The sequence below is a fragment of the Equus asinus genome, chromosome 7 (assembly GCF_041296235.1).
Source record: "Equus asinus isolate D_3611 breed Donkey chromosome 7, EquAss-T2T_v2, whole genome shotgun sequence".
Lineage (NCBI taxonomy): Eukaryota > Metazoa > Chordata > Mammalia > Perissodactyla > Equidae > Equus > Equus asinus.
The window spans coordinates 106,399,027-106,413,980 of record NC_091796.1 but is presented as its reverse complement, the minus strand read 5'-3'; the positions used below and the strand labels follow the sequence as shown (position 1 = coordinate 106,413,980).

Genomic DNA, 14,954 nt, shown 5'->3' with positions numbered 1-14,954 from the left:
AGCTACCTGAACTAGAGAGGAAAACACTTACTCAACTCAACCACTGGTGTCCTGTGGGATATCAAGAGCCACACTTAAATGCCTAATGAAGAGATTATTTAGTGTCCTGATCTTTCTTCATCTCCTTTTTTTTGAGAAGACTATTTTTCGTCTAGATTGAAAAGACCACTTCCGCTTGAAATTGGCGTCAGGACTGCCATCGCTGCTTCTAACCTCACAGACAACCTCAACGTCCTGAGCGCGTCGACAACGAGGACCAGACGAAGTCAAGGGCGCCCCAGTTCCAGAGACAGGCTTCTGGGGTGCAAGTCAACACACAGAAACTCTGCTCAGACTCTCAAGGTGACCCTTCACGTGTGATGTAACTCTTCCCACTGGACCAACTGTGTTTGGTCGATCAGAGGAACAGATCACTTTTAAACTCTGGATTCAGTGAAGATGGGAAGTAAAAACCAAAGCACTCCCAGCCATGCTAGAGAGAAAATTTAAAACAAAAACATACTTATTGTACCCTGATGTTTCTGACAGCATATTTACAAACACGATGCTGCCCGATCCTTTAACAATCCCTCGGGAAAACTCCGCGTGGAACAGTCATGGACCTGACAGTTGGGAGAGATGGAATTCAAACTCAGTCCTCTTGCTCCACCACACCGTGTCCTCTCCAAAAGAAACCAGATGAAATGCAAGGGAGGGGTCTTTTGGGCTAGAGGACCAGAGACAGGAATGAACGCAAAATTAAGAACAGTGGTTCCCAGGGTGGTAATTTCTGAAGAATTATCAAACTACATGATTAAATCAGTGATTTTAGGCAACTGTGTGATCCTGTCACAACTTCTGCTAAACCTACAGAGTCTGGAATCTCCTAGCTGACCTTCAGTGACCCTATCTTATTAAAGCATCTGCTCGGTCTGACCAAGCTGGCCAAGACTTCCCACCACCAGCAGGGCCGAGAAGCCTCCTAGCATGGGAGCGCTGCCTCGGTGCTCACGCTAATGAAGCCCCAGCACAGGCCACTTACAGCAGTGCCCAGTGCCGGCCAGCCCACCACGGACAAGAGGGGCAGACCAGGCTGCAGGTTTCTCTGACACCTGGACCCCATTCCCAGGCAGCTTGAGTAAACAACTTATCTGAGGACAAGGCTATGGCCAAGTCAAAGCTTTTCTCCTGAAAACTGAAGCTACCAACAATCAGTTTTCACTAACTGGAATCTGAATTTGGAAATATGGGAAGACCTGGGTAGATCAAATCATGGTCACTGCTGATGTTATCAATTTTACTATGTTCCAGACTCCGTGCCAAGGGCTTGTACGGCTCATCTCATTGAACACCCACAACTATTCCATGAGGGAGATGCATTATTATTTCCTATTTTGCAAATGCAGAAAGCTACTCAGAAGGTTAAGTACCTTGCTTGAGAAAAAGCTAAGCGATATGCAGAGAAATTACCCAGTGACAGGGCACAAAGCGGCTGTGACAGCCAAGGTGGGAACTGGAGGGAGAGATCAGGCAACGACAGAGCGGGGACAGAAGTGACGGACGGGCAAGTTGAGCTGTTGGTAGCCCCTTCCCCCAGGGCTGCCAGAATCCAGACTCTTCAGTCCCCCAGTCCTGCTCCCCTGAGGCTCCTGTGCTTGGAACCAGACAGAAGAGACTGCAAGGCTCTTCAGAACAGTCTTCTTGGAATGGACACAGCGTGGGCCATCCCAGGGTTTCCCACACTGTGGACATTCACCAACACCTTCTCAATTTTGGCCCACAGCTGTGCGCAGCTGTGCTATTATTGGTGTTTTGCTTTAAATGGATATACTTTTTGCTAAGCCCCGTCCTAAGCAATAATAACCTAAGAAATCATGGATTTGACATGCTAATTATACATTTTTATATTCATCAATATATAATTATTAAAATGTTGAACTCTGAATCACTTAAAATCATCTCTTGTGTCACCAGCAGTGTGTGTCTACCACACTTGGTATCTGGGGCTACCCTGCAGTATAAAGGGAAGAACAAAACAAGAAATCGCCTATTTTGCCTAATTTACAGATTTTTATGTTGACATCACTCGTTAACAAAGTGCAGGCTTTGGTCTCCATCCATGGCCCTGAATGAGGAGCAAGAAGATCATTCTGCCTCTGTGGTACATCTGTTTGTCTCGTTGAGAGGACAGACTGACAGACAACTCCTCTCAGCCTTTGCTGATCCCCTGCCAGTCTTTAGTTTTATAAATGAAATACTACAATCCAGGAGCCCAGTATTAGACTCTCTCCATCGATCCCAGTGATCAATCAGCTCTTTTAAGTTTTGCCTTCAAATCTACATCATAATATTGTGACTAAAATAACAATGTCGTTGGACAAATTAAACTCAACTTTAACCAGTGTAAATAAAGACTAATTCTACTTATTTAAAGAACGTAAATGAGAAGGTGGCATGTCTCATCTTACAAATCAAAGAGGAAGGCAAGTTCTTCCTTTGTGCACCTGCAATGGTTTTAGCATCACAAATTAAAAGGAAGCTTAAAAAGATGCTATGCCTATTGGCCCATTCAGAGCATAAATTTTTTTCTGAAACTGTGTTGAATAACTCCATTCAAAAGTTGAATTAGCCCTCCAAACTGGCTTCTGGTAAATTTTTTTCCGTTGATATAGTGTTGCATGTGTTCTAATATTTTAGGCCATATCAAATTCTTTTTTGGAAGTAGCCAAAATATGAATATTGTATATAAATATATCAGCACGTCTTATACACTAAGATATCATAAATACCAACAAGGACAATATGTCATTTGTGGTGTAACAAACAAAACAAACACCACACCTCTTTCCCCCAAAGCTGAGCGAAGTGCCCTTCCTCTGGGCTCTGTTAATACCCCTGCACAGCTGCCATTCCTGCACATACACACGGCATTGTTGTTATTTGCACATGGATTGTTGGCTTATCTTTTTCACCCGTGTATGACAGGTATTGGACATAAAAGTGCTTAGAAATGTGTGCTGGATGGGTATACTTACATAAGGCCCCAACATGGCCATACATCCACCCTGGCCCCCACTACCGGTGACCCCTGCCATTTACTCACCATGCGTGCGCTTTGTTCTGCCAAGTTCCCCTTCGCCCCCCAGCCCAACTGCTGAAAGCCCAGCTGCCCAGCAATGCCGCCTGATGGTAAACATGTATTCAGCATCTCCTCATCCTCTTGGTGCCCAGCAAGTGCCGCATTCATCTGACCTTCCATTGTGGATATTTATGTTTTCTTCTCATCATTCTTAGACTGAAACTCCCCAAGGGCAGGCTCTCTCGCTTATCTCAGTGTTCCCTGCTTTGCAGACTTGAATTTTCCATTTACACCTTTAAACTCAAGTATCTGATATGAGAGCTACAATTTGACCCAACCTAATAATAAACATGTTTTCTTCTATAGAATAACACAATCATGTTAAATTTTAAGTAAATCCCTTTGCTAGAAATGATCCACTTCCCCCGATGCGTGTGCAGTACAGAGACAAAGCCTGCCACAGTATCCTTTCAGCCGTGTCCCATCGGGAGCCCTCCCTGGGGTGAATTCTCTGCTGCTCCCGTTTACGATGATCTGGGCCAACGCTGGGCTGTCGTCAGCCTCAAAGCAGGCCTGAATCAGGTCAGAACTTCCAGAGCCACAACTGAGAATTTGCGTACAGTCCCCAGGAAGACCATCCTTTGTTACTTTAAGTGAAACCCTGGTCTTGTTTGGAAAGAGCAGCGTACGGTTCATGAATCCTACGCAGCTCTACTCGTGATAACGGAAGATTTCACTGAAATAAAATGTTACAGGGGTTGTAAAATATGACTGGATAACAAAAACCTCAATGGATTTGGAAATTCTCTCTGTCCTACGGACTACAGCATATTGAGTCTTGAAGAGCGACTGGGAGAACAATTTGGCATTTTCAGGAATTACATTTCAGTTTTTCTTTGAGTCATAAAGCTATCTAACCGAGCTCTGCCTCGACAACAGGCCTGAGGACAGCAGAGGTTTTCTTTACAACAATGATATTCACAGACTCTGATGCTCGGATAAACCACGCATGTTCTCACTGCAGCTCTTGCTCTTAGGAGGCAAGGAAGCCAAGCAGTGGCAGCAGAGGACTAAACAGAAACAACTTCTGAAAACTTTTCTTTCTTGTCACTGTGGACACTAAACCAGTGTTCAGTTTCCAGGAGTGCAGTTTCAATACTGCAAAATAGAAGACAACAATGACAACAACAACAAAACAACAAAAGCAGGAACGAGCTGCTCGTCACGAAGAAATGCAATTTGAAGGCGCCACTTAACAGTGATGGGGGTGGCAGACTGGGGGTCAGGAAGTGCTGCCGCGTGGAGCCAAGTGTCTGAATTCTTCCCCCTGTATGACCAGAGTGCTTGAGACTGTCCCTCTGTGATCACGGATGACGCACGGAAAACCACCTCAATGCTGACAAAACACAACACATTTACAAACACAGACTCAAAGTTCAGTGGAAAAATCATCCTCCTTGAAAAAAATCTAACTTTATGGAATATTATAAGAGATCTTAATGTTCTATTAAGAGTAAAGCACAATCAATGTTTTAACTGAAGTCATGGCGACAAGCTCAATTATTTCAGGCAATCAAGAAACCTGAACAGCAGTGAGTGTGTGGGTCACCACAGAACCCCAAGTCCAGGTGGGGCTCTAACCCAGCAATTCCCTGCTGTGGGTTTCCTTCTGGAAGCAGCAGAGAAAGAAAGTCTAAAAAAATGCTGTAGTCAGAATTCATAATAAGGAGTCTTACTTAAAAACAACGTAGGTCCTTTTATGGAGGCAGGGAGGACAAACTACATGCTCCCCTTTCCAAGTTTACAGGACAGAACTGGCCCACCCCCTTCAGCACGGTGGCCAGCGTCTCTGTAAACACTGAGCACAGGGCCACCGGACAAAGCAATCAGAGAAACTTTATTCAGATTTCTCCTGAAAGTGGTCTCAAAACTTCAAGTTTCCAGTGTGAAAGGTTGGAAAAAGTTGGTGAATGTATATTGTTTCTGGGGTGAGAATAAACAATATCTCAGAGCCTCAATGTGTGTTAAACATACCTTCCTGCTGTCCCAAAGCACAAGTTTGTCTGCCTAACCAGCTTCTAATGATTATGCTTAGAGACACAAATTGATAACATCTATGTGTCTCTGTGTGTGAGTAACACATCCTAAACTCACCTGAATTTATATAACCCGAATAAAACACTCTCCCCTCCTACTTTCTAGCCTTATATATAATTACACCATTGAATAAAATGAGCTTTAAAAAAAATTGAGGTGAAATTCACATAACATACAATTAACCATTTTAAAGTGTACAATTCAGTGGCATTTAGTACATTCACAATGTTGTACAACGCCCGCTCTAGTTTCAAAACTTTTTTATTATCCCAGAACACCACCCTGTGCCCTCGAAGCAATCGCTCTCTAAGCCCTCTTCTCCACCCTGGCGACCTCTAATCTGCTTTGTGTCTCTACGGATTTGTCTTTTCTGGACATTTCACATAAAATGACTAAAAAATGGGCTTTTAAGTTACATAAATTGTCTGAAGTATTATGTGGTAATTCTAAATGTAAACAAGGGAAAAATCTGGGATTTGTGGTTTAAAATGATGTTCTGGAATTAGGATTTCACAGACTAGTAAAATTTTGCAAAGAATCTTGAAAACTGACTTAGCTTACCATTCTAACAAACAAGAACGTTTAAAAAAATCATAACAGAAAAGATATTTTAACACCAAAAAGGATGAACAGAATAAAGGATAGTCTTGCAAACTGAATAAATTTAGCTTTATGAAAAACCCACACTACATCATCTCTATTTTTGCCTTGGACAGGTAAAAGGCCTTGCCACAGAGCAGCACAGGTGCTTGAAAACCACTGACCCTGGATCGCGACCTTTGGTACACCTGTACCTGGATAAGCTAGGTACCTGTGCTCCCTGGCCAAGAACTTGATTTTCCAAAAATAGATAACTTGAGGAATGAAATGGATTTCATCCTGTAAGAATTAAATCTTTTTGATGGTCAAGATTGACAAGACCTAAATCTATTTTGAGAATCAAGAGAAAAGAGAGGCAGAGGTTAGACGGCCGACAGTCAAAGAAATCACCTTTACAAACACAAGGGCTTAACAGGCAGGTTTCTCCCCACCCCGGCCTTTTAAACCGGGGCATGCATTCTGGGGGAGCACAAAGCCACAGGGTAAACATGATATGCTTCCCAGATATCAGTTTTACAATGCTGTCACATCACGTTAAACATTTTTAAGATTTTTTATTTTTCCTTTTTCTCCCCCAAGCCCTCCAGTACACAGTTGTATATTTTTAGTTGTGGGTCCCTCTGGTTGAGCCATGTGAGATGCTGCTTCAGCGCGGCCTGATGAGCGGTGCCATGTCTGCGTCCAGGATCCGAACCAGCGAAACCCTGGGCCACCGAAGCGGAGCACACAAACTTAACCACTCAGCCATGGGGCCGGCCTCTAAACATTTTTACATAAAACTGTAATAATTACAAAACAGAATACAGAATTCAAGTAGCTTTTTATGACAAATCTTGAGACTTCAGAAACAAACATTTTGGAGGTTCATAGTAGACCACATGGGGCCAAGGCCCCATACTCCCCGTAGGGGCACGTTCTCCCCTCAGTCAGAGCAGCTGCCAGGGAGAGTCTGCGCCCCACTATCCTGATCTAACCGAATTCACACAGAAATGCAAGAGACCCGAGTACCAAAACAATCTTGAAAAAGATGAACAAAGCTAGGGGACTCACACTTCTTGATTTTAAAACTTCCCACAAAACTACAATAACCAAGACTGTGGCACAGACATATAGACCAATGGAACAGGATAGAGAGTCCAGAAATAAACCCTCACATTTATGGTCCATTGATTTTCAACAAGGGAGCCAAGTCCATTCAACGGGGAAAGAACAGTCTTTTCAACAAATGGTGCTGGGAAAACTGGATATCCACATGCAAAACAATGAAGTTGGACCCTTACCTAACACCATATACAAAAATTCACTCAAAATGGATTAGAGACCAAATGTGAGAGCTAAGATTATAAAACTCTTAGAAGAAAACATGGGAGGAAATCCTTGATTAGGCAATGGTTTCTCAGATATGACACCAAAAACATAAGCAACAAAAGACAAATTAGATAACTTGGACTTTATCCAAATTCAAAACGTTTGTGCTGCAAATGGCATCATCAAGAAAGTGAAAAGACACCACAGACTGGGAAAAATATTTGTAAAGCACATCTATGATAAGGGCCTGATAAGGAATTGAGACACAGAAAGACTTGGCTGTGACAGGGTGGTGATTGCCACCTTTGACTCTGCTCCAGGCCACGCCATACTTTACCGACCCTAGGTCAGCATGCCATTCTTCACACTCCCCACCTTGCTGTTTCCCCTTTGATTCTCCACGGAGCCTCCCCTCTGTGCCATGAGGAGAACCAAAGCTACTTCCCCAGCTTCCTTCCTAAATTCTCCCTCCTGCCCCAGAAATTTCCAAAAATCCTGTCTGCTGAGGAAGACACTGAACGTTCTGGTTTCCACAGCTTTACCATTCACACCCAAGATACGAACAGGGCTGACCGTACAGTGACAATGTCTGAAATACAGCAAAACTGGTCCATTTGACTAAATGAAACACAGCCAGGAAAGGTCAGTCTTACCAGAATGATACCATCTGAGAGAGGCCCTGCTGAGGAAGTTGAGGGGTGACTGACCTGCCCCCTCCACCTGCATCCTCGCGCTCTGCTGCCCTCACAAATGAGGGTGTGTACTTAAACAGGCCTGGCAAGAGCTGAGAGTGCGCACACTAGGATAAGGACGAGCAAACTTAATTTCTGGCTACAGCTCTAGTCCAAAGCCATCATCTTGGCCTTTCAAGACTGTGTTCTAGCCAGTTAACTGGCTAAAAGCACAGCAGTAACTTCAAAGACACAGACAGACAGCAATCCCTGACTCTCACTGTGAAGATCAGTAATCAGTATATGCCCCCACTTTTAATGCTATGTCTTATTTCTATGTAACTTTTTGAATAGGTAACACACTCACACGGTTCAAAGACACAGGCACGCACACACATATGGTGAAAACCCTCGCATTCCCCTACCAGCAGTATCACTTTTAGTTTCCTGTCTATCTCTCAAGTTTCATTATGGAACTATAACAAATACATTCTTAGCTCTCTCTGCGCTTCACCACCGCTCTGCATCTTGCCTTTTCGCTTCATCGCTCTCTGACGCTCTCCATTATCACTCCAGAAAGAAGTCCTACTTACAGGATCTAAAGTCTTTCCCAGGATTTCTCTAACCACGTTGCCACCCCCCGACCCCAACACATCCCCAGTGTGCTGAACGAATCACCTCAGGTCCTGGACTGTGTTCTGGGGCCACAAATGAGCTTAGCAAGACTAACTTCCCTAGAGAGGCCTCGCCTGCCCACAGGGCCCGCTCCCTCCTCCTCTGTGCCCGTCTGCAGTGGGTGCACACGCACCTTCAGCGCCCAGTACAGCGCCAACCACCACGGTGGTGATTTCTAAGTATTTGTCAAGGGAATGAAACAAAGCTTTAGGTGGCTGTACAGCATAAGGTCAAACTAAGTTTTGTTCTCCTTTCTGTGTTAGGTATATTCCATAAAGATTTCCTTCCTTTTGAAATGAATTCAGTTAACTCCAATTTTTCAGTCTTAATTTTAACCTAATTTGAAAGCACAACAAAGGATGTAGGGTTGCTACACTACAACACTGACATCAACAGGAGGACACATTCAGAAGGCTGGAAAGCAAAGAATGAGGAAGGAAACATCCGCAGAGCTTTATGGAAATCAGGAGCATGAGTACAGAGATGTTTCTACCTCAGTGTAAACATCCCCTCAACTGTACACATCACCAAGAAACAGTTCTCACCACTGCTTCCCTTGGACAAATGCTAGACTGAAACAGCCACTTTTCAGACAAAGAAGGCCTCTCTCCCCACCCCCCAAGAGCTCCACACTCTTACTACCAAGAGAACAATAGACCTAATTTGGTACTAAATTCTAAGAATTACTGAGGAGGAATCTTTACCAGCAGCAACTTATGTTTAACACTGAAATACTCTCATCAGCTGTGTTGAAAATGCCACTCCAACGTGAACCTCTCAGGCTGTGCAAGGTCCTTAAACCACGTGGAAGAGAGTCACGGAGTCCGTGTTTCTTCAACAGGAGCTTCCAGGCTATGCTAAGGGGCAAGTGGGCACAATTTAAGGCTCCTTTAATTTCACCCATAACCACAGACCCTCAAGGTACAGCCTTACCTTCGTGACCCAGAATCTGCATCTCTTGTTTTTCTAGACGACACCATCAGATCAACTAACCTGGTTCCGGCTGTATTGCACTCTACACCACTACAAAAAACTGAGAGCAGAGAGTCCCACGAAGACAGATCTCTGTGATAAAGGAACCTGCGAACGCAGCCCCACAGCACGCTCAGAGAGGTGTGAGCCCAGAACTGTGAGTCAGAAAACACAAACGCTCGGCTGCTCTCTGTCACCAGCTCCTTCTGGGACCTCAGGCAAGTCGGGGGACCTCTCTGCTTTGGTTTCCACAACTGTAAAAATGGAACTAATAACACCTGATTGCTACCTCACAGGAAAGAGGACGGGTTAATGAACACTTGCAAGGAGCTTTGAAGATTCAAAAGGTTGCTGGGTGCTAATGACAAACAATAACAGTCTGTCCATTTTCCTTTGGGTATCTACCACGCTGCAGACATGGAGTACCGAAATGCTCCGAGTAGACTGCTCTTTGAAAACAACTTTTCTTCAGGCTATACAATTTTGAAAAACTCCAGAGGAAATGAATGACGGTAAAGTTTGGTATACCAGATAACGTGTGAGAAGTCACACACTGACGACAGACGCCCAAACTGCATTAGCTCTTGGGCTGCCCTGCCTCAGTTCTGCACACTGCCAGCTGGCATAAATATTTACATGGGCAGCATGTCTGAGTGACTATGGATGCCATAGTTAAGGCTATTAACTGGCTGACACGTCCCTATTTCCTGCCAGAGAACGCTCCACTGAACATGCTTCTTACACTTCCCTTGATTATTTTTTAAAAATATTTAAACATGAAGAATAGTGTTTAAGATTATTTTGGGGGCTCCAAGTTTAGCTTACATTTCACTTAAAGGCTCTCCACCTTTTTTAAGATAGAGAAAAGGCTCAAATAACAAATGTTTAAACCCATATACCAAATAACAGGACTGCAGACTGAACTGGTTTTTACAAGTTGATATTGGGCTTTATATAAACACAGATGTGCACACACCCCCCCTCCCCCAAAGATATTTTTTCCAATCTATACAGGTGGGACAATCTATATTCATTTAACTGGATGTTGATAATTGCAACTCATATCAAAATTAAATTCAAGATTAATATTTTGAAAGTTTACATTAACTGATGCACAAAATCTAGAAGTAAAAAACGCAGGATTCATATCCAGTGATGCTGCACTATTCGAGTAAGAAGAGTCAACCCAAAGAAAGTTTACGTGCCTTAAAAGCAGCTCAGTTTCAATACCTAAAGGCCTCACTTGGAAAATAAACGAGATAAAATAAGAAAGGAGTTCTTAAGAGGAGGCAGTAGGGAGGAGAGGGAGATAAGTCAAAAATTTCAGAACATCCTACGTTTAACTTTGGGTTAAGGTACAAATTTAAGTTAGCCTTTGTTAAAGATTAATAACACTTTTCAATATAACGTTACTTGTGACTTTATGGCAAAGAAAAAAGTTTCTGAGTTTATTAGATTCTTAAAAAAAGCCCTCACTCATTGGACAGTCACTCAAAGTTTTCCATTGGCATGGCATTTTTCTTAACTAAGGATAAAATAAAAGGAGAAATTTGCTCATTCTCATTATGGTTTTTTTTGTCCTCAGGGATAGTAGATTGGAATGTGCAGCTAAGCTCCTTTCTTTCAATCCCCTGAAGATACGTAATTCAACCAAATGCATCTTTAAACCGAGCCAGCCCTGGGGGTCTAGTGGTTAAGACCAGCGTCTCACCTCCGCAGGGCGTTCATTTCCCGGTCAGAGAAGCACCTCACCTGTCTGTCGGTTGTCACACTGGCAGCTGCATGTTGCTGTGATGCTGAGAGCTGTGCCAGCGGGATTTCAAATACCAGCAGGGTTACCCAGGTTTCAGCGGAGCTTCCAGACTGAGACAGACTAGGAAGAAGGGCCTGGCCCCCCGCTTCTGAAAAAACTGGCCATGAAAACCCTATGAATAGCAGAGGAGGATTGTCTGATACAGTGCCGGAAGGTGAGAGGATGGTGCAAAAAGACTGGGTAGGGCTCCACTCTGCTGGACAGTGGGTCACTAGGAGTTGATGGCACTAACAACAACAAAATTTTAAACCTAATAGATTCCTAGGTTCAGGAAGGTATAAGTGCCCTTGTTAGGTCTTAAAACCTCGATCTGCTACCTCTGGATTCTGGTATGACTGGATCTAATTTAGGAAGGGGCGTGGGGGAGGGGAGGAGTGGGTCACCAAATTAACAAGACTTCAGAGTTTTCAATGTCTAGTAGAATATTTTAAAAAGCAGACAGAGAGGGATCAGCGGTGCTCTCTCAAACGTCTCCTCAAGATGAGGTCTCAAGCAGGCACCAACACAAATCCACATTTCCAGCAACCTGGTACAGTAGAAGTGGCCTAAACTCTGTCAGACAGTGTGAGGATTCTTCTGGCCTTGTCACTCACTCTTTGCTTAGGTCCACTAGTGGACACTCAGTTTTGACACCTGTAAAATGGGCACAGAGCTTCTCTCCCCAAGGCACTGGCAGGTGCTCCACTAGCCACCTCCTCCCAGATACCCACCTAGTTGGAGAGTTTAAACCAAATCAGCAGAAAGATGGGAGATCACACTTAGAGCTTATGCCATGTATGTGTACACAGTGCGATACAGGGTAATATAATGCAGCAACATTAACCCAAAGCATCATCGATTATGTTAGAGCTATCACGATACTAAAACTGAAAGGGTTAGGTTTCTAAAACTGCTCTCATGTCAGATTTTTTTCTTACGACATAAAGAAACAAAAAATACTATATACTTTCTGTGAATAAGTAAATACACATATTATTCATGTGCATACATATACACACACAGTCTGGAATGACACACAGCATACTCCAGACAGTTCACTTGGAGAGACAGGAAAAGGTAAGAGATTTAGGGGATAAGGCCAAGAGAATTTTGGTTTTATTTATAATTTTTAAAAAATGTAAAGGTGGTATATTCACATATTATTTGACTAAATGAAAATGGATTTTTAAGATTAGATTTAGAAAAGATTAGAAAAAGATCAACAGAAGCTAAGGCAGAAAGGACGGCTCTGGGTCTGGGGGTGACTTCACTGCCCACTGTGCAGTCGCTGCCCTCATCGTCTCTCACTGTGGCCCGAGAGGCCCATGTGCACCACTGGCTAACCAGTTAATCTGGGGTTTTTTTTTTGAGGGGGAAGAGAAAAAATACAGAAGCTTAGTAAAAACAGGCTCAGAGTCACATTCGGCCCACACTAGAGAGATTTCCTAGTTTTCATTGGTGTCAGGACCCATGTACACTCCTAAAAAGTCTGGAGGACCCTTTCAAAGAGCTTGGATTAAGTGGGTTATATCTACTGATATTGAATAGATTAGAGAATGTTTAAAATATTTACTTAGTCATCTAAAATAATAGGCTCATTTCATGTTAACTTAAATATCATTATGAAAATAACATTATTTAAAAAGACTAGCAAGAAGAGCGGCACTGTTTTACACGTTTGCATCTCTCTAATGTCTGACTTAACAGAAGACAGGCAGGTCTGCGCTTGTTTCTGAATTCGATTTGTTTGATATGTCATCTTGGTTGAAGCACATGAAAAAAAGCCCAGCTTCACAAAGACAAGTTTAGTTGAAAAAGGGAGGTATTTCAACAGCCTTTTAAAAAACCTCTGGATATTTTTCCTTGATTCTATGCTTTCAACAAGTGGCAGTTTCTTCAAGATTAGTTGCGATGTGGAATCTGAAACCATATTGATGGGTGTTTCAGTTCCATCAGAATCCTGCGGTGTGCCCCGCACTCTGACCATCTCTCCTGCCCACACACGTTTTGTAGCATCATTTACTGCTCTTTTGGAAAGTGCTAGTGCTCAGAGTTATGCAGATCTTCCACTGTACACATCCACAGGCCCCGACTGCTAATATCGCCAGGAGTCTTCAGCACTGGGAGCTGTCAAGTTCACAATGGCAGACATAAGTTTCCCCAAATTCAAATTTTTGCTTGCAACCTTGAATTTTATCATGGGCAACAAACAGTGTCACAGTTGTTTCCCTTCAATGATAGGCTCACTTGGTTCCTTTTCGAGAAAACATCTGTCAAATACTCAAGTTTTAATAACCATAGTTTGTCTTTTGTTCTTTCAAGTAAAAATGATGTTTCTAAAAAAATGGCTAGTTCAGCTTGCAACTCAAACCACTGTGGTTTTCCTGAGACAGCCAACGTCCTCCAGCACAGCAGGGGGCTTTATGCGAACGCCACATATCAGCACACAATATTAGAAGGTGTGGACAGAAAGGGCGAGATTTAACATAACTAACCACTTCCTGCTTCCTCAAGGACGTTCTCAGGTGACTGGTGTGCTCGTGGTGGGGAACAGAGTGGCCCCTGGCTGGACAGCACTGCCTGCTCCATGGAAGGAGCTGTCTCACTCACCACTGCCTTTGTACCATCCAGGCAAATGGCCACACACAGAGGCAGACAGGGCCTTGGTGTTCTCAGGAAGAGTTTTGGTCCTGCAGACCCCTTAAAAGTATCTCAGGGGCTCCAGGCACCCTGGCACCACGCTCATGAACGCTGCCCTCTGCAAAGACTGAGGACACCTTCACAGCTCGAGTTCTGAGAACACGGGTATCAAACGCCACCCCGCAATAAGCTTGGCCTACTACACAAAGGTGAAAAGAACAATTCCTAGTGGCATGGGTACCAAAACCATCTACAAATGCAAATACACATGAACGCACACCCCCTCCCACCTCTTCCTCTTCAAAGCCTGCCAAGAATAAGGGACCAGCAACTTAGGAAGAATTGGGCTTGTTCCCCAGAGAGAAACATCACTATTCTCAAAACTCTCTAAGTCAAAATACACATCGTTCATGAATAACTCAATCAGCAGAGAAAAATCCAAATACAGTATAAAAAGTTCAAATATCTCAATGACAAAGAGAATAAATAACCTAATCAAACAGTGTTAACAGTTCAAATTGTATTAAAAACACAACAATATTAAAACTTAAAACAGTAAAACAGAAGGTTATAGTTGAGATTCCACTTAATTCCAATACTATCTCCATTAAAAAATCCCAACAAAAAACAAATTCAGAGGAGTCAGATGTAGCAGGATTTGACAGTAAGACAGCAAACCTTTGGAAGCCAAACTGCTAAAGCATCAGAAAGCATCATACGCATTTAAAAACAACTAAAGGGAAATGACGTGAAATCACCCTATTTGGGACTAATCACAGATAATATCTCTAACTTCTAAAAACAGAAGTCCTTATGAATGTTATGCTAAAACTCTTTTCTTCAAGAGTTAAAAGCAGGGGGAGGAGGGAATGTACATAAATACTGATTTCTTATTTTACTTAAGAGATGGGACCCAAACAGGGATCAGTAAGTACACTCTCATGGAGAGGCCCTGGGGACGGCGCTTGAGATCATCTTATCAGGTAATTCTATACATAATCTACACGCAGAGCATAGTACAAACTCCAGGATTACTGATGATACTAATTTCCTCCAGGTGGTGAAATGACTAGCGGACTGCATGAGGAGAGAAGGCTTGGTGAAGGGTAAATGGGGGAGAGAGCCAGACGAGTTTCAAGAT

At 43.2% G+C, this 14,954-nt stretch overlaps 1 protein-coding gene across 10 annotated transcripts in view; it reads right to left on the bottom strand.

The window, feature by feature from the left end:
- The window catches only part of PPP2R5C (protein phosphatase 2 regulatory subunit B'gamma), a 140,483-nt gene that overhangs the window by 73,802 nt on the left and 51,727 nt on the right, over window positions 1–14,954 (bottom strand). The window contains exon 1 of one of the 10 annotated variants that reach the window (XM_070514337.1): window positions 9,343–9,470. The exons of the other annotated variants lie outside the window; for them this stretch is intronic. Coding sequence (XP_070370438.1) covers window positions 9,343–9,364 — 22 coding nt within the window. The 5' untranslated portion in view covers window positions 9,365–9,470. Of the gene's footprint in view, window positions 1–9,342; window positions 9,471–14,954 lie in introns of those variants that run through there. 10 annotated transcript variants of the gene reach the window in all.